Here is a 27,509-nt window from a genome sequence, read left to right as displayed (position 1 = left end):
CTGAAATGTGGATTTAGAATTCTATCGTGGCCGACACAGACAGCACAATGTTGGCGAACCTTGTTGGCGATGACCTCAACGGATTGAGGATAAAGCAAGTAATGTGAAAGGAACTAAAACCAAGAATCGTGGGGAAACGTCTAGCTCCGTGGAGTAGGTTCGGTTTGCTTTTCCAATGTAGGAATCCCATTCCTCTCGCCACAATTACCATTATGAATCAGGTTTTCAGCAATTGTTGTCGTAATAAAGAAAAGTTAAAACTGACTGACAGTTTTAAAACAAGATGACATTCACGCCACCATCTCAAAAGCCACCTAACAATTTCAACTACTTTTTGAAGTTTATTTTGAACATAATTAAACTGATCTTTTCACTTTATTTGTAAAATCTGAATTCATTAAAAAGTTTTAAGAAGTAGCATTTCATCTTTGCATTAAAATGATAATGAGCTCACAATCTGGTAAAAAATATTTTTACAGACTATAACAGCAATCACTTCAGAAAGCCCTAAGATCAAATTCATGTAACATTTACATACGTGTACATGCACTATTCTAGAGGAAGAGGTTAAGGACTGTTTTTTCTAGCAAGCCTCTAGTTTATTTGCTTCATTATAGTGCTCACCTAGGACATGCTGCTCTCACTGGGGTCCAAATGGCTCAGCCACTGTGAGATCACTGTTTCATGTCACTCAAACTGTTTTTTTTTTTTTTTTTAAGATTTTACTTATTTATTTGACAGACAGAGATCACAAGTAGGCAGAGAGGCAGGCAGAGAAAGAAGAGGAAGCAGGCTCCCCACTGAGCAGAGAGTCTGATGTGGGGCTCGATCCCAGGACCCTGGGATCCTGACCTGAGCTGAAGGCAGAGGCTTTAACCCACTTAGTCACCCAGGCGCCCCACTCAAACTGTTCTTAATGCTATTTACAACTGTGTGCATTTTACACACTGCTTATCAGCCACGTCACACTTTGGGTTCATACCAAACTTGTAGCAGGAGATACTGTACTTGAACTGCAGCCTTTAAAAGAATATATATGATAGAAATTCTTAGTGACTTCCTCTTAGACATGAGACCTCTCCTTCCCTCTGTCCAACACACTGCTGCACACTGAAAGCCTGGAGTTGGCTGGTTCCCCGTGCACTTCTGTCTCTGTGCAGCTCAGCCGTCTGCTTCCTACCATTCACGGATACTCGTGGCCTTACCCATTGATTCCTGTTGTAGATGTTACTGTTATTATGTAATTTAACTATATATTACATAAACCACTAAAATGCAAATGTGAAAGAAAAAAGAAAAATGAGGTTGAATACTTCGGAAGAACTACATAAAAGCAAGACACTTAAAAAAAAAAGAGCTGCTGAAAAGCTAGGTGTGGGCGGAACACTATAAAAGGCTTGGGGGAAAATTGTGGAAATCTAGAAAGATTTTGTACTCAGAGTACTTCAAATGCGTCTGGTTCTCACTCCACTTTAAAGAATCTGAATCTTAATTTTAGGTGATGCACTACAAGGGTAGTTTATAGAAAATAAACTATTGTTTAAGAACTTCTTCTCAAAGGTCCTGTGCCAACAAAGACTGATAAGTGAATGCGTATATATCCTTTTTAAGTGAAAATAATATGTTCAGAGTATTTATATGTATCGTTTCAAAGTGATTTTCTACCTTTACCAACCTTTGTTGATTAACCACAAGTACCAATCACGTCAGATGAGAGAGGATCATGTTCATCACTGTTGGACCCCATTCCTTTCTCCTCCTCCCAGATTCCTGCCATCTTGTCCAAGAGGGACCTGGCCATCAGGCACACTAACTACGCCTCCCCGCTTACTTCTATCCTCAACCTGGTAAACACTTTTGCCCTGCCATCTAAACTGTTGAGAGAAATATAGCCCTTCTAGCTCAGCTCAGTTGATTTCCAACTGTCCTTAAGATAGGGAGAAGCCTTAATATAATGAAAGGATCAGACTTCTCACCTTCTCCCCACCTCATTTAGCTGACTCCTTCAGACAGCCAACCTTTTTCGACTTCCTAGACTAGCACAATTCCTCTAATTCTATGTTCTCATGACACCATGCATTCTTTGTCACAGGGATGAGCAGAAACACAACTTTTCATTTATTCGTATGATTGCTTCCTTGTCTGACTTCCACTGACCGTAAATTCCACTAAACCCTACACTGTCTAATTTTACTCACTTTGCATTATTAGCAAGTAACTGAAACTGAGTTTCCCCATCAGGGAAACTCAATGCTGAGCGCGTGAAAAAGAAAAATGGACAAACAAGAGTGAATGGGTTGGACCAAACAAAGAGCTCTCTAGTATACAGCCAAATACCTTCCTCTCAAGTGATAATTTTGATGGAAAGTTGAAGCTGAGTCCTTAACAAAAGAAACCTGTAATGCGAATCTGCAGTGCAAAGCTATACCCAGCCAACTCTGTTCCTCTGAGGAAGGAACAATGAGCTTCATGAAGTAATCCCTTTTAATTTGGGGATTAAACATGATTCCTGGCAACATTCCCTGGTGAAAGTGAACTCAGGAAACTTAGATGCCACCGTTCTAGAGCAGAAAAATGTCCTAACACAATGACATCCATATATGGCCCCTGTTTTGTAATCTGCTACAACACAGAAGAACGAATTACAATGCCTAGCCCCATCCCTTTCTCATATATAATTTAACTTGGGGAAACATTTCTGTCTTCCCATGTATGCTATGTCTTGGGGACTGACAGGCCACCTGCCTTCCCTCCTTCTTCCCCTGCGGAACTTCATTCATCCCAAGATGGCGACGTCAGAAATGGAGCCAAGCAAGAAAGACAGTCATGGAATTCTGAGTTTCACCTGTTCTGCTCTTGGAAAATGGTACCCGAGTCAACAGGCGAGCCGAGGGTACATGGTAATGCTACAGGGGTAGGTATGAACCCCTGGACACCCGCCATCACCAACCCCAGGGAAGCAGCCTCCCCGCAGTGTTTTACTGCAGCATGGTCATCCACAAAAACATGCATTCACAGTGCAACAGTAACACCGACTAACCATAATCTGGTACTTCTAAAGATTCACCTGAAACATCAGATTAATCAGACCTTAGAATCAAAAAGAAACATTATTGGGGCTCCTTGGTGACTCATTGAACATCCAAATCTTGGTTTTGGCTCAGGTCATGAACTCAGGGTCGTGAGATCAAGCCCTGCCTTGGGCTCATGTGCTGTCTGTGGAGCCTGTTTGAGATTCCCTCTCTCTCCCCCTCTCCCCCTCCCCGCTCTAAAAGAAAGAAAGAAAGAAGAGTAAAAGAAACATTTTTGTCCATCACAGTAATTGTCCAAAACCTCCCTGTGTGGACAGAGCAACAGGAAGCACCTCACTTGGACCATAGCAGCAGCTTGGTTCTATCAGTAAAGTACTTTAAACTTACTTGTATCACTTTCTAAAGAGACCAAGAATACAATTATGTGTTTTCAATAATACCGCCACCTCTTTTGTCAAAGACGCTTTTCTCATGATATAATTTAATGGTCACGATATAAGAACCATTTGATAACTTCAGCACTTGTCACAAGCCTCTCTGAACAGGTTTTTTCCAAACAGTGGGCTGTGACCCATGAGTGGATGATGGTATCAATTTAGTGGGTTCAAAAAGCAGTTTAAATAACTAAAAAGAGAGCCAAATATACAATATATAGTATTTCATGGAACCTCTGTTTTCTCTTTATATATGCATGATCCTGGGTATGTATATATGAATGTAAACAAATCTGAGCACATAGGAGGGGAAAAGAGGGTAGTACAGAGCAATGGTTAACCTGCAGACTCTGGGCTGGACTGCCTGAGTTTGAGCCCTAGATGTATTATTTATTAACTATATGACCTTGAGTAAAACAGTTAAGATAACTCTTTACCTTACGTAAAACTGTTTACCCCGGGTAGAACAGTTAAGATAAGAACTTGGGTGACTCAGTCAGTTGGGCATCTGACCCCCTGGTTTCCACTCAGGTCATGACTGTGAGATTAAGCCCCGCACTGGGCTCTGTGCTCTGTAGGGAGTCTGAGATTCTCTCTCCCTCTCTCTCTGCTCCCTCCACCCCCACCTGTGCTCTCTCTTTTTCTCTCTAAAATAATAATAAGGATAACAGTATCTCAATTTCTTCACTAGGGATAGTAATAGTTCCTACATTATAAGGTGTGGGATTAAATAAATTAATATGAGCATTCTGGCAGATAACAAATACCATGTAAGTATTAGTGGAAAAGTGTGTGTGTGTGTGTGTGTGTGTGTTCATATGTCTGTATGTCTATATGCATAACATAAATACACATACTGAGCTGTAATACAAAATGTGCCTATTTTATCCCTATGGGTAATAATCAGAAGAGCTTGAAAGCCACGTTCTAGCTGAATTTATATGCCTTTTCTTTAAATAGAAAATTATGGGGCACCTGGGTGACTCAGTCAGTTTAGCATCTGCCTTTGGCACAGGTCATGATCTCGGGGTCCTAGGATCAAGCCCTGTGTCATGCTCCTTGCTCAGCAGGGAGTCCGCTTCTCCCTCTCCTCTGCCCCTCCCTCTGTTCCTGTTCTCTCTTTCTTTCTCAAATAAATAAAATCTTTAAAAAAGGAAAAAAAGAGAGAAAAAGAAAATTATGCAAGACACAGAGTTTTCCCTTCATATCGGCCTCTTAGTTATCTCAGAAGTAAATATAAGACTCAGTTATGCCTGTCTCATCCCAGACATCAGTAACATCTACTTCGCTTCCCTTTTATCTGGCTTTTGATCAATCTTTTTTTTTTTTTAGGCTCTCTCTCTTTTTTTTTTTTATTAAGATTTTATTTATGTATTTGACAGGCAGAGATCACAAGGAAGCAGAGAGGCAGGCAGAGAGAGAGAGGAGGAAGCAGGCTCCCTGCTGAGCAGAATGCCCAATGCAGGGCTCGATCATCCTGACCTGAGCCAAAGGCAGAGGCTTTAACCCACTGAGCCACCCAGGCGCCCCTAGGCTCCCTCTTTTTAATCTTTGAAAATGCCCTCAAGTCTCTTTTTGAAAGTAGGTAAATTTCAAAACAATGTAAAATAAAATGCACTTGATTTTATAAATTTATCAAGTAAGCATTATTTCCTAAAAATTCCCTTATATAACAGATAATGTTAATTATACACTCAATTCCAAATATTTGAAAAATACATACCTATAAAACGAAGTATTTCAATATAATTTTAAAAGAAAAAAAGGAGAGTTTGAGCCATTTAACCTAACTATTTTTTAGAATTGGCCACTGTTTTCATTTGTAAAATCAGAAACACCCAAAATTTCTAAAATTAATGAAGACAGACTTACTAAAATAGATTATTCTTCTAGCATGTAAAGAAAAGCTATGAATCTAAAACATGATTAAATAACTAGATATTAAAAGTAAACAAAAGAGACACAGTAAAAACATATGAAATCATAAGTAGTAATTTTCATAAAAAGCACCAAGGTAGGCCATTTGTTTGGGGCATAAACATTTGTATCTTCTAGAAGATGCATAATAAAGAGGATCTAGATGAGACATAATAAAAGTGCCAGGATTCTAGGTTTAATCCAATTACAGTTTTTAAATTAACGAGGGCCATTTGACCCATTTGCTTAATTCCTTCAATGGTCAGAAACAGTAGTAGAGCTAAGTCAGGAACAGAAATCAGCACATTTTCTCAGGGATGGTGACAGCATTGAAGAAAGACTTAGTATGTACAAAGGTTGAAAGTAAAATAGTAACAGGATTAACTACCTATAGGTACCATTTATGCATACTGCATCAGTTTGAGTAATTAAAGACTAACTGTACAATAATCTTCTAGATCAAAACTTTGTAAGTTTCAGAGAAAGCACTAAAACACTACATGGATTAAACCAACTCATAACTGCATATATGTAACTGGCTATGGCCAACTCCTGACTATCTCCATAAACTCCTGACTATCTCCATAAGGATGACCCATTTAAACCACAGGTCATTTCTTACTCCTGGTGCCAAATGACTTGAAAACCAAAGATTCTGGTCCAACAGGGAAGAAAAAGCTACAAAGGAAACCATGTCCAACTGTGAGGTCTAGACTTGGAAATGATTACCCAAGGATGGTATTACCAGAGAATTTCACTAAAAGGAAAATACACAAAAACAATAAATAATAACAACTAAGCACATTCATAAATCATTCTTTTTATACCTCAACAAAGAAGCCATTTGCCTAGCTACACAGTTATAGCTTAGTGGCCAGTGCGAATGATCATCTGTAGTAGACGTGAATGGTGGTCTACCAGATCACACTTTTGCAGGCTGGGGTACCCATACCCCAGCTGCTAATAGCCCACAATTGCCTCCCTCTGCCTCTGAAGAAAGGCCAAAGGTAGACAGAAGTCACAATCTCACCTAGGAGGTTACATTACACCTTTCTACACCCTGCCCCCACCGAAGCAGCCTACAATCAATGACTACCATAGCTACAATGGCTTGCCTCCTCACTTTGGCTCCAAAACTTTCCAGGGACTCGGCCTGAATCTAGACCCCAGCTTAGACCACATGCTGTTTAGGTTCTTCCCCTGCTACTTCTCCTTTCCTCACTCTCTCCTGAGAGCATCTTGCAACAAATCACATGTACTTAATTAAGTCCCTGACCTGGGCTCATCTAGCAAACATAACTTAGGATAGTATCAGTAATAAATCAAATTGTATTTGATTTGACAATTGTATTTACACTAGGGAGACAATGTCAACCAATATATGGAATCGTTTTATGATTAAGGTATAAAACACTAAAACATTTAACCTCTACGATTTCCATAAATACTGTAGGTTTATATGGAAGCATAAGGCAGAGAGGGTATATACAGACAAAGATACAAACTTGTTTGAATAACAATTTTGATAATTTAATGAATACATGCTTTGAAAAGTACTATTTTAATAGGGATACTTTCCAAACACTTAAGAGATAAAGTGACAAATGATGACTGAGTCATCGTACTTCATAAACAGTCTTCTACAAGATTTGAACCAAACATCCCCCTCTTATCATTTCACCAGTAAGTTGCCTAGTGCAATTTCTAGCACCCTCTAGTGGCAAATTACCCAAGAGAAATAGAAATGATTCATTTAATAAATTTAATGTGTTTCTAAAAACCCTGCAGTAAAAATAAAAAATAAAAAATAGAAAAGGCTGTCCCATCAGGGATGACTTTCAGAGAGTCTGGGACAATGAAACAATGGGACAATGAGAAGAGTCACCATTTCAATAAGAGCACTTAAGATTGAGGTAAGTAACCAAAAGGAAAGTCTCTCTACTGGATAAATAAGTCTTTCCATGGGACAGCTTGAAAGATCTGCTATTGATTAGATGTCAAAAAAAAAAAAAAATCTACACAGCAAGGAAAAAGTGACCTTCTTATAAGGGTACCAGGGACTGAGACAGGCATAAATGGTTGCTGCTCATCAGATATCCTTGGTGGCAAGGCACTGTGATTTCCTACATTCTGCTGCTACTCATTCCATGGTTTCATAAGCCCAGGAATAATTCTATATTAAATGAAGACCAGATCCTTATTATTCAATTTGAAAGTTTGTATGTGATATATATGTGTGTGTGTATATATATATGTATGTGTGTGTGTGTGTGTATATATATTTTTTTGGTAATGCTCCCTACTCTACCCCCAGCACTCAAAACAGTATTTGCCTCTTGATAAATACATGTGAATGAATGAATCCCAAATGCAATGGGACTGAACTGAAAGTTTTAAATAGAGAAGTGACAGGTCTAATTTTGTACTTAGGACAGACCACTCCAGCTGTAGTGTGCAGAACAGACCAGGAACAGTCAGCTGAAATCTGGGAGATCTGTGGTGGTTGTATTTCCCTCTTGCTGGACATATTTTAGGCTTTATCATAAAATATTTGTTCTGAAATAACAGTCACTTACGTATCAAGCTAAGCTGAGGCCTTGGTAATGCGTTATATTAGCTCTTTTAGAAGCTGGGTTTCTTTCCCTTTCAGTTACATAAACAGCTGAAGTTTATACAGCATTTACTATAGGTCAGGCGATCTAAATGTTTTATTACTCATTTTCTGTATATTATAGCATAAGAATGTCAACCTAAAGTACAGAAAAAAAAAAAAAGGGGGTGTTCAGAAGAGCACCTAGGTGGCTCAGTCAGTTAAGCGACCAACTCTTGATTTCAGCTCAGGTCATGATCTCAAGGTCCTGAGACTGAGGCCTGCATCAGTCTCCATGCTGGGCATGGAGCCTGCTTAACATCCTCTCCCCTTTTCCTCTGCCCCTCCCCCTGACCTCCACCCCGTTCATGCACACATGCATTCTCCCTCTCTCTCAAAAATAAAAAAGGTAACTTCAGTTGAAATTACTCCCAGATATGCTAACAGAGTGAACGACTATGTGAAAAATCTAGTTATCCCTACGAAGAAGTCCTAAATAATTTTGTTTTTCTCATTTAGGGTACAGATTTACAGTGGCGTTTCCTATTCAATAAATAACCACAACTGATGGTCATCTAGCAAGTGGCAATTCACACCCATTCTTCTACTAATCCTGTAACAACACTGTGAGGTCAGTATTATTGACTTACGTCAACAGGGACTTAGGCTCTCAGGAATTCAGGTGATTTACCCAAGGAACTCATGTAGGTAATGGTAACCTCAAGATTCAAACCTGAATTGTATATGGCATTCTGGCTACCCAGGCACTTCACGATTATGAATGCACCAAAACTGGAAGAGGAAATCAACTCAGGTGCACCAGTTTCCTCAGATAGAAACTTGGAAGTAATTTTTAATTTTTTTCTCTTTTGATTTCTTGTTTCTCACATAATTTTTCCTTCACATTGACCCTTGGATTGACCTTTTCTGTTCCTAGTGCCATCACTCATTACCTTGTACATGGATTATTGTTAGGGTCTCCCTAGCTGTTCTGCTAGGTTGGTTATATGGCAAAAAAAATTCTTTTTGGCATAATGGCAAAAAATCTCCAAAGTTCAGGATCATGTATGACGAACAAAGAAAATTCAAAGAGAATACTAAAATCTTTTAGCTAAGACCATCACGCTCCACTAAGCATCAGAAATACTAATTCACACAATGGGTACACTTAAAGACTTTCTTCACCTATACCTGGACACATGTCTCAGAGAAAGCAAATGGTTAAATATAAAGCAGCAGAAAAGGAGAGCAATAAAAACAGAATCAGTATTCTCATAAACAATCCAAAATTTCATCATGAAACAAAATACAGCTGACCTTTGAACATGGATTTGAACTACAAGTGTCCACTTATAAATGAATTTTTTAAAAATACAGTACAGTACTGTAAATATATTTTCTCTTTCATATGATTTTCATAACATTTTCTCTAGCTTACTTTCTTGTTAAATACACAGTGCATAATATAACACACAAAACGTGTTAATTGACCATTTACATTATCAGTAAGGCTTCCAATACAAGAGGGTATTAGTAGTTAAGTTTCTGGGCCATCAAAATTATATATACATGGGTTTTCAACTATGTGCACCCCTATACCCCACATTATTCAAGGGGCAAATGTAATTCTAAAAGATGAATCAAAGCCATTTCCTGGACTTGGAAGTATCAATCTCAAGAATAATTCTAGAGATAAGAACATGAATTATATACTTGTTCAACTAAAATGCTTCATACTGTTATGAGCTATGGAGATGAGACAGGGCAACAGAGGTGGAAAAATACATAGGGATGATCCCAAGAGCTTATAATCTAAAAGAAAAACAGCAGACATGGAGGAAAATTCAGAGAACCACTCAGTGCTATGTTCTCTACAAAGGATTGTGAGTGCTGCAGTTCAGATAATGAATCAATATGGGCAGGATTTAGATAGGCAGAAAAGAAGGGGAGCACTAGGATTATGGGAAAAAGATAAGGCAGAGTAGCAGAATATGGAAAAGGATGCATAACTGTAGGGGAGTAAAAGGAAATTAACCAGACTAGAAAGTATGTGGAATATCAGGGAAAATGGACCAAAAAAACCCAGGAGAAAACAGAGCTAAGCCTGATTTGAATTAATTAACTGCAAAAAAAAAAAAAAAAAAAAGGCACAATAAGTTCTGAAATAGGATAATAGCACAATATGTTTAATTTTAATGAGGATGATTACCATTTACAACAGAATATATATAAAATGCACAAAATGGAAGAGAGAACTTGCAGAAAGGCAGAACAGCTAGGGAGACCCTAACAATAATCCATGTACAAGGTAATGAGTGATGGCACTAGGAACAGAAAAGGTCAATCCAAGGGTCAATGTGAAGGAAAAATTATGTGAGAAACAAGAAATCAAAAGAGAAAAAAATTAAAAATTACTTCCAAGTTTCTATCTGAGGAAACTGGTCAGTGACAGACCAACAGAAATAAGATAGCTGAAAAGAAAAATAATTCAACAGTCTGAATAAAAAAGATTTTTATTTTTACTTTTTAAAAAGATTTTATTTAGTTGAGAGAGAGAGAGGGAGAGAGAGGAGACAGTGAGCGTGCATGCAATTGGGGGGAGGAGCAGAGGGAGAAGAATACAGCAGACCCCCACGGAGCGCGGAGCCAACACAGGGCTCAATCCCATGACCCTGAGATCATGACCTGAGCTGAAATTGAGAGTCCAACTGAGACACCGAAGTGCCCCCAAAGAGAGATTTTAAAATGAATATTACACGCATATAAGTATGAGATCAAAAGCAAATCTTTGATATTGTAATCTTTCATAAAGTCTTCAAGATATTGGATGAATAGCATTTTATATAGTTCAAAATACATAAAAATTAATTCATCAGAAGAATTTTCAGTTTCACTTCCAAAGAAAACCTAGCATGACACATAAAGACATCTGATGAGGCTTTTCTATTATTCTAGGTGGTGCTGGAAAAAATTATCTTAAAAAGGTAATAAAACTGAAGGATTAGTGGTGAAATTTTTGAATAAAAATTGAGATTTTATTATATTCATAAGAAAAGTTTCCACCTACTCCATTTAGTCATCAAAAATGTGATTTTAAATACAGAAATACCTACATTGACATCTTAGTTATTTAATGTTCTCATAACAGCAAGCACATTATCAGCTGACAAAAAGGAAAAGCAGTATCCACAGCTAACAACAGACCAAAAACACGACAGTGAAAAGGCATGAGATGAAAATGCCAAGGTAAAACATTACTGACAATGTCTTTCCTTACCTTTGCAGAATTGTCTTAAGGACCTGTGATCACACCACTCAAAAAGCTGAGCTAGATAACGGGATAAAGTATCAATTGTGTTGAAAGAAAATATATACCAAGTTTGATTTTATAAATTTGATATTAAAATATCTCACATGTTCGAAACTGGTGTCTAATTTTCCTTCCTCATATTCTCTTAGTGGTTTTTAGAATCAAAGTTATACTAGCCTCACACAATGAACTGGAAGAAGAATCCCACTTTTTCTATTCTCTAAAAGAGTTTGTGGAAGATTAGAATGATCTATGTCTTGAATATTTGGCAGAACTCATTCTTAAAACTGAATCAAGTGTGTCCTGGCAGGAAGATTTTTATTTACTCATTTCTTTAACACTTATAGGATATTAAGGTTTTCTATTCTTTCTTCAATTGGTTTGGAAATTTACACACATCAAGATTTGTGAGCATGTTAAAGTTTGTGGAGTAGTACTATTTTCTATCAGCCCCCAAACTGTATGCAATTTTTGCCCAAAGATTCAGTTCTTTTTTTTTTTTTTTAACACCATGATTTCAACATTACAACTATGGTTGTTTAGATTTTCTTTACCCACCAAACCTTTTTGCATCTCAGAAACTCTCCTAAGATTATTTTTTTTCTTCCTACATGAGATCTATTAGAAATCCTTGTGAGGATGTGTTGGTGGAAAACACATTCAGCTTTTGTATGTCTGAAGATGTCTGTTTTGCCCTCACTTCTGAAAAATAGTTTGGCTGGGTATAGAATTCTAAATCGACAACTGTTTTCTCCAGGCATTCTGCAAATACTCTTTTTCTCTTCCAAGGCTTTTGTGGTTGCTGCTGAAAAGGTGTCTGTTTGTCTGATCACTGCTCTTCCTTCATAAATATATATAAATAAGTCTTTTTGTTCCAGCTGCTTTTAGGAAATCTCTCTGTCTCCGGTGCTCATCCCCTTCTCTATGATAGATTCATTTAAGACTTTCCATACATTTGTCTGCTTAGAAATTGTTCTGTTCCTTCAATCTGTGAATTCATATTTTCAGTCAATCTTAGTAAACTCTCAGTTACTACTCCTCCCCATTAGCTCCTTCTTGGATTCTTATTAGAAATTTGTATCTTCTCTCTGACTGCTACATCTTCATCTCCCTTTTATAAATGCCACCTCATTTTTCTCCATTTCATACTCTGCATATTTTCCTTAAATCCATCTCTCAATTTGCTAATTCTCTTTAGCTACATCTCATCTGCTAGTAAACCATCTAGAAACTGAGTTTATAATCTGAATTACTTTTCACTTTTAGAAGTACTATTGGTTGTCTTTCAAATCTGTCTGGTCATTTTGTAGCAAGTCTTTTTTCCTTAATATTAGCATCAAAGTTCTGTTTAGTTTTAAAAATGAGATATACATATATATCATACTTCATGCTTAATAATTCCAACAGTCTCTGCAAGTCTAATTTTGCTATGTGTTGTTTCTATTTCTTTCACTCACGGTGACTTGCTTCTTGGATGCTTGTGATCATTGGCAATTAAGATCATGTCTACAAAACTTCTTTATGGTCTAGGCAAAAGTTCATTCTTCCAAAGAGGATTTATATTTGCTTTTCCTAGGCACTTGGGAATACTACCAACTTAGTATGTAAACTAAATTCTTACCTATTTTTTTGTTCTTTGGGATCATACAAATGTGTACAAATTCAAGCTGCAAACCTTCACAATGCCTGCCTTATGTTCTGAATGCTCAGGGAAGGCTTTTGTTTATTTTTTTATTCTCTTCACCCATAACCAATGCTGAGGCAGAAGAATTCTCTCTGCAGCTCCCTTTGCGGGGTGGATTTTCTTATTTAGTCTTTTGCCTTCTCTACCTCTCAGGAGTCATAGATGATATCTCTCAGACCAAGCATGAAAATGGGAACTCCAAAGAACTAGCTCACAATTCATTGGTAGAATTTTCTAGAATAAGCTCTGCCTTCAAGGGGCTTATATAGTCTCTAGATTTCTACTCCCACTTTCTTTCTGAATTCTAAGGATTTTCCTTATTCTTACCAGCTGACCTATACCACTGAGTAGACTTTCTTTAGAGGCATTTTATCCAGCACTTTAGGGGTTTAAAAATGAGGGGGATTTTCCAGGAGATGCAAGCTGTCATCTTATCAGAAAGAGAACATACACTGCCTTTCTATTTCTACTTATGTATTTGGAATATACTGCCAAATATAAAATTGACAGATCAAGGAACAGAATTCGTTTTGTGGCTTTTGTTACATGCTATAAAATTCAGTGATGAAAATTAATTAATATCACATTTTAATAGTGGCTTGAGAAGATTTATAGATTCCACATCTATTTTGCTTCAGAGAAGTTACCTGATAATATTAAATAAAAGCTCTTTGGTTTTGATGATATCTGGAATAAAACATGATCTTAGTCTGATTTTTATAACTTATCTTCTAAAAGAACAGCTACAAATGTTGGTAAGGATACAGAGAAACTGACACCCTCACACACTGCTGGTGGAATGTAAAGTGGTGTGGCCATTTGGAAAAGAATCCATAGTTCCTCAAGAAATTAAACCTCAAATTATCACTTGAAATGGCAATTCAGTACTAATATATAACCAAGAGAAATTAGAACTTATGTTCTCCCAAAAACTCATACATGAACGCTAAGAGCAGCGTTGTTCGTAATAGCTAAAAGGGGAAAACAACCCAGCAACTGATGAACAGATAAACAAGATGTGGTTTATCCATACAGTGGGCTATTATTTAGTCATAAAAAAGGAAAGAAGCAGTGATCCATGCTACACGGTGGACTGAGCTAGAAAATATTATGCTAAGTGAGAGAAGCCAGACACAAAAGACCACATGACTCAATTAAATGAATGTCCACAATAGGCAAATAAAAAGATACAGAAAGTAGGATTAGTGGTTGTTTAGAGCTGGGAGGATGGCGAATCTTGGGAGGTGATAGATAGAGGTTTCACAGATTGTTTTTGAGGTAAGGAAAATGTTCTAAAATTGGTTGTGGTGATGACTGCACAACTCTGTAAATATACAAAAGCCACTGATTTGTACACTTTAAATGGATGAACAATAAGACATATGATTACACTGCAATAGGGCTATTAGAATAAAAACGACACAGATAAAACAAATTCTGCGGCTACAGCATAAATTGACCTGAAAAATCCTTTGACAAAGCAGCACAAGCACCATTTCTAAGGAAATCCAGTCTCCGTACAATTGTAACCCTTCTTCTCCTTTGAGTCGATACTGCCTTTGAAAGAGGAAGCAAACATAAGGACAAAATACATTATTTTGGTATTCTGAAAGCATGATTTCTTAGGGATATGGTAGGATAAGGCTAGTTTGCTCTAAAAATACATGTTTACAAATGATCTGAAGGAGGGAAAGCACAGTAAAATCTCCCAAGCTGACAATTATATGATGCTCTTCCTGACAATAAGACACTTAGTTGATGAAAATAAATCACAGGGCTTGTTCGCGGGCAGCTGGAGAAGCCAGCTCCACACGACAATCTGAGGTATTCAGGAAGATGACGAAGAGCTTGCATGGCAAGGCCCTAGGCATGAAGGCTCACACCAGATGACCTAAAGACAAATGACATGTGCATGAATATGGGAGGCCTGGGACCAATTCTGGAAGCCGAGAGAAAGGATTTTTCTCCTGCTAGAAGGCTTGGCCCTAAAGAAAGTATGGGCAGATCCCCTCACACGGACAGCGGCAATCCCTCCTGTCAGGGGCTGAAAATCTAGAAAGGAATACAGGCCCCTGAGGGTGTGAAGCTAAACTCTACTGGGGAAGAAGAATGTTCTGTCCTCTGAGGCTCTCACCCTACTTCTGGGGAAAGAGACAACAGGCCTGCTGAGGATGGGGGGTAAAAATGAAAATCCTCCTTTTCACTTCTACCGGGAGGATGGAAAATAAGAGTGTCCAGTTCTCACCGTGGTGTAACTGCACAGCATCACACTCCAGAGGGAGAGCTGAGGAGAGGAGGTGCACTCCTGGCAAGACCTGCCATGAGACCAGTGGGCCTGCTGCAGAACCGAAGTGCGGGGTGCCTTGTTCACGAGTCATTTAGAATCTCGCAACAGTGACCACTGAGCACTATAGCTAACATGGGGCCCTTCCAAATGTGGAGATCGCTGCAGCCACACAGGCCATACCCCCCAGAGGACTTGCCTCTTGAGCAGCAAGAACAGCAGCAGCAAAAACTCAAGAGGCACATGGGTCCACTTATACCTGGAATTTTCTGGAAAAATGCAGGACTGCATATTTCTTATTATTTTCTTAATAACATTTTCTTTTTTCTAGCTTTCTATATTGCACAAATACAATATAGAATACACACAACATACAAAATATGTGTTAATTGACTATGTTATCGGTAAGGCTTCCAGTCAACAGGACGCTATTAGTAGTTAAGTTTGGGGGGAATCAAAAGTTACCCACAGATTTCCAGCACTGCAGGGGACTGCTGCCTGTAACCCCCTGCATTGTTCAAGGGTCAAGTGTACATGGAGACACTGATACATACCATTTTTCATTTCACAGAAATGGTATACTGTACAATCTCTTCTGTAGCTTTTTATTTTAACTTATTAAAGTATGGAGAACTTTCAAAAATGTTAAATACAGATCATCTCATTCCAACTGTATAGATCATACAACATAAAGATCCATGTTCCATTTAATCAAACTCATATTGTTAAGGCTTCTGAGGGTCTTAGGTTTTCCATTATTAAACATGATGACCACTGGATATGAATAAAGTGGAGTGAGGACAGAATGAGTTAATCAGAATAAAGTGTTTCACAGAGTACTTGGCAAGTCACAGGCTCTCTATAAATGTTAGTGATTTTAGTATTGTGTCCTATATAAAGATTGAACTAATTTACATTCCCAACAGCAGGGTAAAAGAAATTGGTTTTCCTAAATCCTTGCCAATTCTTCCAAATTTTCCCTTTTGTATTTCTTCTATGAATCATTTGTTCATGTTCTTTGATAGTTCTCCTATAGGATTTCTTATGCTTTTGAATTTTTAACTGACTTGCATATTGAGGATATGAGTCCTTTGTTGTAAGATAACAAACACTTTTTTTAGCTTAAAAATTTTTTTAAAGACTTACCTCCGGTTCCTAGGACTTTGAGGAGCTCAAAATTTTCAATCCCCACCTTCTCGGCATGTCCAGTTAAATTAGCTAAAAAAGAAAGAGAAAAAAGAAATAATTAAGGGAATCAGTAACAAGAGGAGGCCCATAGGGACTTCTTAAATACCAGCAATGTTTTATTACTTGACTTTGGTGGTTAAGCCAGGGTTCACTTAATAACTATTTGTTAAACTATACAGCTATGTTTTGTTCGATTTTCTGTGTGTTATATATTACAGGAAAACTTTTTAAGAATTTAGTAGCTATATATCATTTGTACCTAAAGTTAACATAAAAAATGAGGTGTTAAGAGACTACTGATCAAGATAATCTGAAAATAAGCACAAATTCCAGTATGTAACTAGATATGCAGTACAAAGAAAACTGGAGAGATTTAGACAACATATTCATATATTTAACAAATATTTATTGAGTGTCCATTAAATACATCCCCAGCATCTAAACTGGATTCTACTTCCGTTTCATTCTTTTTTTTTTCTTAAAAATTTATTTTATTTGATTATTTTAGAGAGAGAGTGAGCACAAGCAGAAGGAGAGGCAGTGGGGGAGGACCTCCAGCAGACTCTGCACTGAGCACAGAGCCCAATGTGGGACTTGATCTCACAACCCTGAGATATGACCTCAGACAATCAAGAGAGGCTCAACCGACTGAGCCACCCAGGCACCCCTCTACTCCCATTTCTGCCACTATGCACCTGCACATGAGTTTAGCCTGCATTAGTCATTTAACTACTCTGTGTCTCAGTTCTCTCATCTCTGAAATGAAATCACTGGTCTCAATAAACTCTGCTAGCTCTAAAATTTGCTTAAAAAGTATAAACTCTTTAAAAACATATTCTGTCCTAAATAAACAAAATTAGGATATCGTATGAAGGAGTATTTTCCAAAGTATATTCCTTTGATTCTGGTCTTATCCTATAAGATGTTAATAGATGTTATATTTGGGTGGAAAACATGCTTTCAAGTCAAATAAACTTGATGTGGTTGGCTTAAACAAAGTTAATCGGGTTGCTTTACTGCTGAACTGCACAGATGAAAATCTGCATGGGAATCTTCCAAACTGAAATACTGTATGTGTCAAATTTATTGGATCACAAAATTATTTTGCTTTGAAATGCATTTTGCTTTGAAATGCATTTAAAAAATAGGATGGATTAATGGAAAATACAGGTATGGCTAGATATGTGATAACACAAATAGATAAAATGTTAATTACAGAATCTAGATAGCGAGTATAAGAGTGTTCAACATCTCTGGAACTTTTTTAATTTTGCAAAACAAACTGTATACCCACTGAATTTAATCTATTAACAATTTAATGTAATTGTTGAAATGGCTGGATTTGGGTCAACCATTTTATTTTATTTGTTTCCAACTTGTTTTTTTCTTTTTTCTTCTTTTTAAAGTTTTATTTATTTAAATAATCTCTACATCTGACATGGGGCTCGAACTCATGACCCGAAGATTGAGTCACATGCTCTTCCAACCAAGCCATCCAGCCGCCCCTTAACTTGTCTTTTCTATTGTTTGTTCCCATGGTCCTACTTTTCTGACTTAAAACAACAACAACAACAACAAAATACCATTTAAATGCTTTTTTGGATTTCATTTCAATTTTCACATTGGGATTTTAGCTCTACTTCTTTCCATTATTAGAGTAGTTGTTGCCCTAAGGATTATAGTATACATCTTTAATTACTCACAGTCCTCTCTAATTAATACTGTACCCTAAAAATAAAGAAACTTTGCAATCATTCTTCATGGAATACAGATACATATTAAATGGAGTATCTTCTAAATATGCTGTATCTGTACAACTTATATGATTTATAAAGAAAATAAGAGGAAAGACAGAGGCTATTCCATTTCTGTAGGTATTTATCATTTTTGATCATCTTTTTTATCTTTTCAAGGATCCTAAATTTTATCAGATATAAGTTTTGCTCAGCCTTGAAGAACCTCCTTTGACATTGCCTGTAGTACAGAATTCTCGTTTTCTTTTATCTGAAAAAGTCTTTGCCTTCATTTAAATTTTTTCATTGAGGTACAGTCTATAAAACTTCCCCTTTTAAAGGGTACACATCCTTGGTTTTTAGTCTACTCCCAGTTGTGTCACTGGCACAACTAATTCTGGAATCCTCTTCATTTCTGAAGGCTACTTCCCTTTGATAAAGAATTCTGGGAGGACAGGCCTTTTTCTTTCCTTCCAGCACTTTTAAACATGTTCTTTCACTCTCTTTTGGCCTCTGTGGTTTCTGAGGTGAAGTCAGTCATTAAATGGATCATTGCTCCTCTATTTGAAATGTTATCATTTTTCTTTTACTGCTTTCAACATCTGCTCTTTATCTTTGGCTTTCCAAAGTTTTGCCATGATATGTCCCAATGTGGACTTCTTTGGGTTCAGTCAGCCTGGTATTCACTGGTACCTTGTATCTGTCGGTTTGTTTTTCATCAAATTTGGGGAATTTCTGCTTTAACTTTTCTTTTTTTTTTTTTTAAGATTTTATTTATTTATTTGACAGAGAGAGATCACAAGTAGACAGAGAGGCAGGCAGAGAGAGAGGGAAACAGGCTGCCCGCTGAGCAGAGAGCCCAATGTGGGACTCGATCCCAGGACCCTGAGATCATGACCTGAGCGAAGGCAGCGGCTTAACCCACTGAGCCACCCAGGCACCCCTGCTTTAACTTTTCAAAATTTTTTTTTCTATCCCATTCTCTCTGTCCTCTGAGATTCTATTTCCATGCATGTTAGATTGTTTAATACAACCTAAAAGGTCCCTGAAACTGTTCATTTTTTTGCTCCAATATGTTTTCTCTCTGTTCTCAAACTAATTTATATTGCTCTATCTTCAAGTTCATGTACTTTTCCTTCTACACCTCTATTCAGCTGTTAAATCCAGCTACTGAATTTTTATTTCAACTATTGTATCTTCTAATTCTAGAACTTCCATTTGGTTCTTTTCCACTGTTTCTATTTATTCTTGTTTTGTTACTCACCGAGAGCATGACATTTTTATTTCACTGAGCATATTATAACAGCTGCTTTAAAACTTTTGTCTGCTACTGCCCTAATATCCCCTTCATCTCAGGGCAGGACTCAGCTGATTATCTTCCTCTTCGGATATGTTCCATGTTCTGGATTTTCCATACATAGGGTAATTATGGCTTGCAGAAATGTTAATTTGTGAAGACTATGAAATTGTCATTTTTTTTCTCCAGTGAGAGTTGTTTCTTTTCTTTAGCTGGCAGGTATCTTGGGTTGGCCTGAACTGTCAACTCTACTTCTTAGGCGGCAGCTCCAGTCCAGTTCAGATTTTTTTGTCTTTAGCTGAGCTGTTCTGGTCTGTTGTACTCATGCATGGCTCCAAGGTCAGTAAGAGATGTGAGTTCACAAAGGACTCCCCCTCCTCTGGCTCTTCTTCTTCTGGGATTTCTCTACTATCTTCAGTGATCAGGGCTCTCTGGTGTCAGTTTTCTAGTCTCCCTGGCCAGAGAAACTATTGTTTTTCCACCAGAGTCCAGAGCACAGACTGTACTTAGCCTCAAGCTAAAATCAGTGAAAAGACAAAGTTACTCCTTATAGCTCCCTTCCTTCCCTCCTCCAAATATATACTCCCCAGTAGAGCCTATCTGCTTCTGTCCACTCACAAGTGCCTTAAATAGTTGCTTTTTATATTAAATCCAGGTTTTACAGTTGTTTTTTGCAAAGGAATTCTCCAGGAGGGGGTCTTTTCCGAAATTATGAGAAACAAAAGTCTTCCCGCATACAGTCAACAGGATGAAAGGAAGAATACGCCACCCCCAATATGCCACTACAGCATGCTGATTCTTTTTGAAATAAAGTTACTTAAGAAACAGCCAGAGAAAGAAGGCCACTGACCTCCTTTGCCCCCCATCCTGAACGCAGGATACAAGTCTCTCATTTGAAAGGTATCCTCCCTGTACCAGGAGAGTAGAAGGCATCTTTATTACCAGAAATAGAGGATTTAGGGCCCAGAAAGCTATATAAACAAACTTTGTTACTTCCTCACTAATTTGCTATAAACCCAAACACTTCAGTCTTACCAACTTATCACAAAGCTAACTTTGGTGACTTCTTTGAGTCTCATATTTCTATAGGCTCCTGGACATATAAAATTAAATGTTTTTCCCCCCGTTAATTTGTGTTATGCCAATTTAATTATTAGGCCAGCCAAAGAACCTAGAAGGAAAGGAGGGAAAGGTTCTCTTCCCCTGCAATTACAAAGTTTCTATTTTAGCGGCTGAAGGAGCAGGAGGCTGGCTGAGGACAAAGCAAAAGCTGGCGCCTTGCACCCCCCCCTTCACCCGCTCCCCTCCATATGTGTAGCATTCCTCAGGCACCCCTGACTGCCATAAAACGATAAATAGTTAACTTGCAGAGATCACAGTCCTGCAAGGTAGGAGTCTCCCTTGGTTTGCAAATGCCCTTGAGATTTACAAAGAAGTTACCTTATCAATAGCCCTAATGTCACCCTCCCCTCCATGAAAAACCGAAGGAGGCGGAGGTAGAAGGGAAAGTAAATACTTCTAAACCTAAATCTCATTAACAAGGATGCTTGATAGCAGGAATGTAACATTCCACCAGGAGACTCCCAATTGTCTTTACTTGATAGTAACCAGGCCTTCAATATCCTGATAGTGCTTTTCTCGCATGCGTGGGCTAACCAGCCAGTTCTGCTTCTGTAAGATTGCTTTGTCTGCTTTCGCGCGGGGTCCCCTGACCCAATCCACTGACGCCAAGTATGCCTGTTCAAACTATCAATCAATCAGCTCAGCCCCACCCGAAACTTGTTTGTATCTGTCTATAAAAATCCTGCACCGACCCAGCTGACCCAGCTCTGGACCTCTTGGCGTTATCGGCGGCGTTATCATCGGCAACGAGCCGCACAGAGGTCCAGGTTCGAACCTGCAATAAACGACCCTTGCTGATTGGCTTTGACTCACGTCTCTGGTGGTCTTTTAAGGTGGGGGTAATATTCAATTGGCATTTCACGGCTGCCCCAGCAAGTTAACTTCAAAGAATAAAATAAATATGGAAAAGGTGATCTGATAAAAGCTCATCTCAGGGGTCTTCAATTTAATATCCAATAATTCTTTTATGTTACGTCTGTTAGGCAAAGTGAGTAATCAGACATACGGAAACAGATCAGTAGGAAGCTCTACCAATATTCAGGCATGGGGGAGAAATTTATTAGTTACAAAGATCTCTTTCATTGTGTTAACAACAAAACACGTAAAAACAAATGGCAAATAGGATTACTGTATAGAATCTTCAGCACTGACAAGCACATATTTGAGCCTATGAGTCTAGGTGTCTAAATCATTCTCATTTCTGTGCTATCACTTGTTATAATAAGTAGAAGCCTTTGAACATGAAAGTCTAAAAATAAAGTACATTTCTCTTAATTAAATTGTTAACCTCAGATTAAGAGCTCAAACTTCCCGGCAACAGCACCAACATTCATTAGAACAAGACTTAAAATATTTACATACTGTGTTTCACCCTGGAGGTGAAGTAAACATCAGCCAATTACAGAAATCTGCATTTCTGAGTCATTACGTGCGGGAGCTAAGTCCAAAATGTACACTCATCAGAAGCTGAGAAGCTACTCCACGCCAGGGGCCAGACTGTACCAGAAATAAGCCTTTACACAACTGAGAGACAGGATTGTCCATTGTTTTCCTTCCTATGTGAAAATAAATGCCACTTTATTGTGGTTGCAGGAGGTCCTTTTTCCGGGCCAGGCCAGCCTCTGCCCACCTTACCCTCCTGTCTAGTTCTCTCCACAGGTAAGAGAAGTTACTGACCTAATTATGCAGGAGTCCAAAATCCTGATTGGGCACAGTTAGCAGGATGGAGGAGGGGGGCGGGGTGTGTCACTGTGTCAAAATAAGAGTTTCCACACAGAGTCTGTGTTCCTGCCTCAAACTCTTGGTCTGGCCTGAGCCACCACGGACCAACGGCCATTCTCTTGCACTTCCCCTTCACTCTCCCAAGGCTTCAGTTCCCTGCTGTTCGCTAGCTGTCAGGGGCAGAGGACCCTCCTTTTGCTGTGTCCTCAGAAGGTCACACTGTGTTACAATGCCTGCACATCACTCACCTCCACTCATGGCAAAAGCATTTTATTATCTCTCAGCATCACAAAAAGGGTGAGGTCAATACTGTAAGATAGTCTAAGAGAGAGAGAGACTATATTCATAGTTTCATTTCAGTATATTGTTTGACTGTCCTGATTATTATTGTTGTTAATCTCTTACTGTGGCTAATTCATCAATCAAATTTTATTATAGGTATGTATGTATGTCTAGGAAAATGCATAGTATATTGACGTTTGGTACTATACGTGGTTTCAGGCACCTGCTGGGGGTCTTGGAACATTTCTCCCAAGGATAAGGTGGAGCGACTACTGTATACAGAAGTCAAGAAAGCAGAGTCAGAGGTTCCTCTGGGACTGGGTGTATACTTACTTGTTTGTTCTCCCCTCCAACCTTCTAATTCACACACCTCCCTATGCTGGTCCTAAATGGTGATCAGATGAAGTTGAGAGGAAGCAGGAGTCCTGACTTGGGCCTTAACCCTGAACTACTTGCACCAAGGCACTTTCAAGGAGGGTCCTACACAAATGCACTGGCAGTGTGCAGCCTTTATTCAGGTGGCCCTCTTGATTCCCATGGGCTACTGTTTCCTGCAGATGGTCCCCTCATGACTCTGGCGGTACGAGTTTATTGGCTGGGCAGAGTTTGGGCATTTCTGGATTTCTGACTAGAATGACGTGGCACCAAAACCTTACTCTCAACTCCTAATTCCCAACTAGAAGGATAAACTCCTTGAACACAGAAACAAGGCCTTATGAAAACTCTTCACAAATATATAAAATAATACCAAAGAATATCAACAAACTTAGACTAGAGCTATTTAGTTGGTACATAATAGTACTGTCACATCAACTGTTCTATCTGGCAGCTATTGTCATGCCTACACCCCTTGAGCTGTTAAATATTAGTAAGCGTGGATTAAAACAAAGAAAATGTTTTTTAAACTTTTCAAGGTCTATGTTAGGTCTATCTCTACAGTTAATCAGCTCAGACAGTCTCCTCTCATCAAAAGCATTTATAGTTTTTTATATAAACATATTGTTCAGTTTATTCATTTCAAAAAGATAGGTATGAAGAGTTGTAATGCTTTCCTAAAGCAGTTTTTACTGATTTTTTCCTTATTAAAATATTAGAAACTACCCCATTGAAAATCCTTTACTTCTTCATTGGTGTTATTATCCTAGAATGTGTTCTTCCTGGTTAGGAAATCACTTTTAAAGTTGAATTTCACAAATTATTTTATAAGAAATCAATGGATCTTTTTAAAATGTTTGCCAAAACTCGAATGAATTTCAATGTTTAACAGGTTCTCTTTAGAAAACAGTTCAAATTATTAATAGCTCTTAAAGGAAAAATCTTGTCTTACACAATGAATATAAAGGACTTGGCTTTTTAACACTACAACTGGATTTCTTTGGCTCCTCAAATAATATGGTTATGTGCTATGTAGAAAAATATGGCCAATATAATTTTTTAAATAAGAAATTTGGAAAAACCAGATAATTGTCTTTTCTCCCAAATTTAAATAGTTTTGTTGCTCATTCTACTATTATTATAAAATAATCCTGGTTTGTGGCTTAAAAAAAATAGATAATATAAATATGCCTAAAGTAGACCTTGAAAACCTCCCATATCCCCACCAAAGATTACGATTGTTATTCCTTGATGTTTTCTCCGAGGATTTGAGCCATAAACCTATGAGAGATATGAAAGTTGCCTAGCCAACTTTCTAGGCAATTCTACCGTCAAAGGTAATTTGTAATGCATATTATCTATGACCATTTCCTTTAAGTTGATATGTTTAAGTCAGAACTTCCCAATCTCATGGAGGAAAACAATCAGGAAAAACACATTTTTCATTCTGTTACCATAGTTTCTGCAAAGCTGCACAAATGTAATTGCTCAGAGCATGTGCTGAAATCATTTGATTAGATCCAATAATTCACTTGTATTAAAGCTAAGAAAAGGTTTAATTTAAAGCACTTTTACAATTAAAGTGGAAATAAAGAAGAATAATGCTTCTGAGGCCATTTCAAGCAAGTTGTTAGCATATGAGTGAGGTACTCATATGCCAGATTTTTATTCAATGGATTAATCATTTATTAAACTTGCAATAAGCTACAAGAAATGTAATTTATTAGAAAGGATTATGGAGTCTATGGACAATAAGGGGAATATCATTATCACGTAAAACTACTTAAAAATGCTCACTGAGAATACAAGTTCTCATTTACTCATAAAACAGAGACTCACTGGGTACCTATGCACACCTGAGCCAGCTGCTAGGTCTTTAAGAAACAGGATTTGAAAATGTGAGAAAGGCTAGGGACTTCTGGGATAGAAGACTATATGGAGCAAAAGCATAAGTCGGAATAAGAATTTTCCTAGTAGAGAAGTAAGAGGATTGTCCTAATTAGCTATGATGGGCTTATGTGCAAAAAAACAGTAAAAGTACTACATCAAATGGGTACACTAAACTAGCTGATTCAATACCTAGAATACCAGACTAATTAGTTTGGCTTGAATCCAGAAGCGGTACTGGCTCCCGACAAGGTTTTAGAGAATTACATTGGCAATAGTGTGCCACGTGGATGGCAGCAAGGAAGGACGAGAGCTAAAAGGGGGAGAGGTTAATGCAATCAACTAGATGTGTGTTAACAAGAATCTGGTCTGAGTAGAAACTAGAATAAAGAGGAAAGAACGAGCCTAAGAATCACTGCAATATCCAGTTCAAGAAACACGTGCTGAACACCTGACTTGGGTGCTGAGACCACAAAAGCAAATAGGGCAGGGTCCCTACTTTCAAAGATAAATAAATTGAACTTTGTTTCTCCCCCTCCCCCATTGGCCCCATATCTAAAGTATAAGAAATGGAGTCCCTTGGGTGGCTCAGTCAGCGTCCAACTCTTGATTTCAGCTCAGGTTGTGATCTCAGGGTGCTGGGATCGAGCCCCACCTGGGGCTTCCTGTACAGAGTCTGCTTCTTTCCCTCTCCCTCTCCTCCCACTTGCACATGTGTACTCTCTCTTGCTCAAATAAATAAATCTTAAAAAAAAAAAGTACAAGAAATGAAAGTCTGGTAAATGGTGATGTTACTAATGGATTTTGTTGAAAGGGGAAGTTGAAAGGGAAGATTAAAAGGGGAAGTTTTGGGGTTTCAACACTGATTTTGGAGTGATGGCAGGGCATCCCAAAAAGGCTGCCGTGTAGACAGTTCTAGACAAGGAACTGAAGTTTGGCAGCATGCTGATGGTGTTTAGAACACACTACCTGCCAAACACAGCCCCTTGACATACTGAATATTTTAAACTGAAGGAACCTTCAGCATCCTTCCATTTTTTAGCACCTTCACTATTAAAGGAAGGAATTTTGACCTCTGCCTGAAGCAAGTCATAACACTTTCCTACGAGAGGTCCCCTTGCCAGGCCCAGAGAAAGGAGCATCCCTATTTTTGTAGACAGGGGACACAGGGAGGAGTCTGAACAAACAGGTCTCTTGCTAGTAAGTTTCTCCCAGGTTACTACACTTATCTCATACCTTTGCCCTCTCATGCCCCTGTTCTACGGCCTTCCATGCCATCAAACCTAACATGAAAATGCTAAGTTTATGTCTCCTGGATATGTGACATGCCTCATGTCACATACAATTTGCTACATAAATGTACATGCTTTTCTCTTGTTCATTTGTCTTTTGTTACAGGGATCCCAGAAAACTCTGAAGGGCAGAGGAGAAAAAAATTTATTAGAAGAGCAAACACTTTAAGATGAAAGCCCTCGGGAGACAACACAGAAAGAAGGGCAAGTCTTGATGAAAACCAGGAGTGAGGATGTAGAAAGAAAAGAGCCAGAGAAAAAGTGAAAAAAAAAAAACAAAAAACAAAAAACGAACAGTGTATAGAATCCAAAGAAAGAATGCCCCCCAAAACCCTGCGTTACCAATGCAGTCAAACATGGTCCAATGGGAAATATTTATCTGGTCTTTGTCCAGGTTCCCAGCACACAGCACCTTGAAGCTTAGGACTGTCAAGAGTGGTAACAGTGTCTTGTATGCCAAGAAGACTGGGGGCTAAGGGGATCCAGACAGCTTCATGATGGGGGTTGGCTGCTGGAGAGACCTAGGACTTTCAGCCCCACCCTCCCTCTGCCTCCTCCCTAGAAGGGAGAGAGGCTAGAGATTAAGTTAATCACCAATGGCCAATGATTTAACTAGTCATGCCTATATCAAGAAACCTCCAGAAAAACCCCTGAACAGTGGATCTGAGAAGCTCAGGTTGCTGCACACACAGAGGTGCTGGGATGGTGGCGCTCCCTGAGAGAACAGGAAGTTCCACATTCCCCTCCCACACCCCAACTACCCAAACCTTGCCCTAAGAATCTCTTCCATTTGGCTGTTCCTGAGTCATGGGTTTTATCCTCAAGTCAAGGGTGGGAGGTCAGGTATATGGATGAAGACAGATAAACAAAACAACATCCTTAAAAACAATGGATACAGATAATTCTACTTAAGCATACGAAAGGAAGGAAGGATTAGAGTGAAAATGGGTAAGAATCCTATGAAATATTTTTCCAAGTTCGCAGTCAGATGAGAGAGAAGGTCGGAAGTGATAAGTCATGGGGTCCAGGATAGAAAGGGTTAGAGAAAAGGCTTAAGGGACCGAGTGAATAAGGAGATAAAAAGGATGGAGAGAAAGATTACATATAGCCTTTCTACTGGACACAAATGGTCTCCGAAGGGAGCACCAGAGAAGCAGCGCACTGAAGTAAGAGGAAACGCCTCAGAAACCAGCTTGGCTCAGATGTACAGGGGGATGAAATGAGATCTACACAAAGTCACCTTACGAGATAAAAATCAGTATAACTAGCACAGAACTTGAACTATGCTAATCAAAAGAACTAAAATATTTAAAGAATGGACAACAAAAGATAGACCAGAAAAAAAATGAAAACTAAAAAG

At 38.4% G+C, this 27,509-nt stretch overlaps 1 protein-coding gene across 1 annotated transcript in view; it reads right to left on the bottom strand.

Moving 5' to 3' along the window:
- RPS6KA5 (ribosomal protein S6 kinase A5) overlaps positions 1-27,509 on the bottom strand; it is a 183,519-nt gene that overhangs the window by 117,528 nt on the left and 38,482 nt on the right. Inside the window, exon 2 of the mRNA XM_059373522.1 lies at positions 16,398-16,469. Coding sequence (XP_059229505.1) covers positions 16,398-16,469 — 72 coding nt within the window. The remainder of the gene's footprint in view (positions 1-16,397; positions 16,470-27,509) is intronic.

Source organism: Mustela nigripes, chromosome 13 (assembly GCF_022355385.1).
Source record: "Mustela nigripes isolate SB6536 chromosome 13, MUSNIG.SB6536, whole genome shotgun sequence".
In the NCBI taxonomy this organism is placed as follows: domain Eukaryota; kingdom Metazoa; phylum Chordata; class Mammalia; order Carnivora; family Mustelidae; genus Mustela; species Mustela nigripes.
Note: the sequence above shows the minus strand (reverse complement) of the source record. Positions and strands in the feature narration are given on the sequence as shown.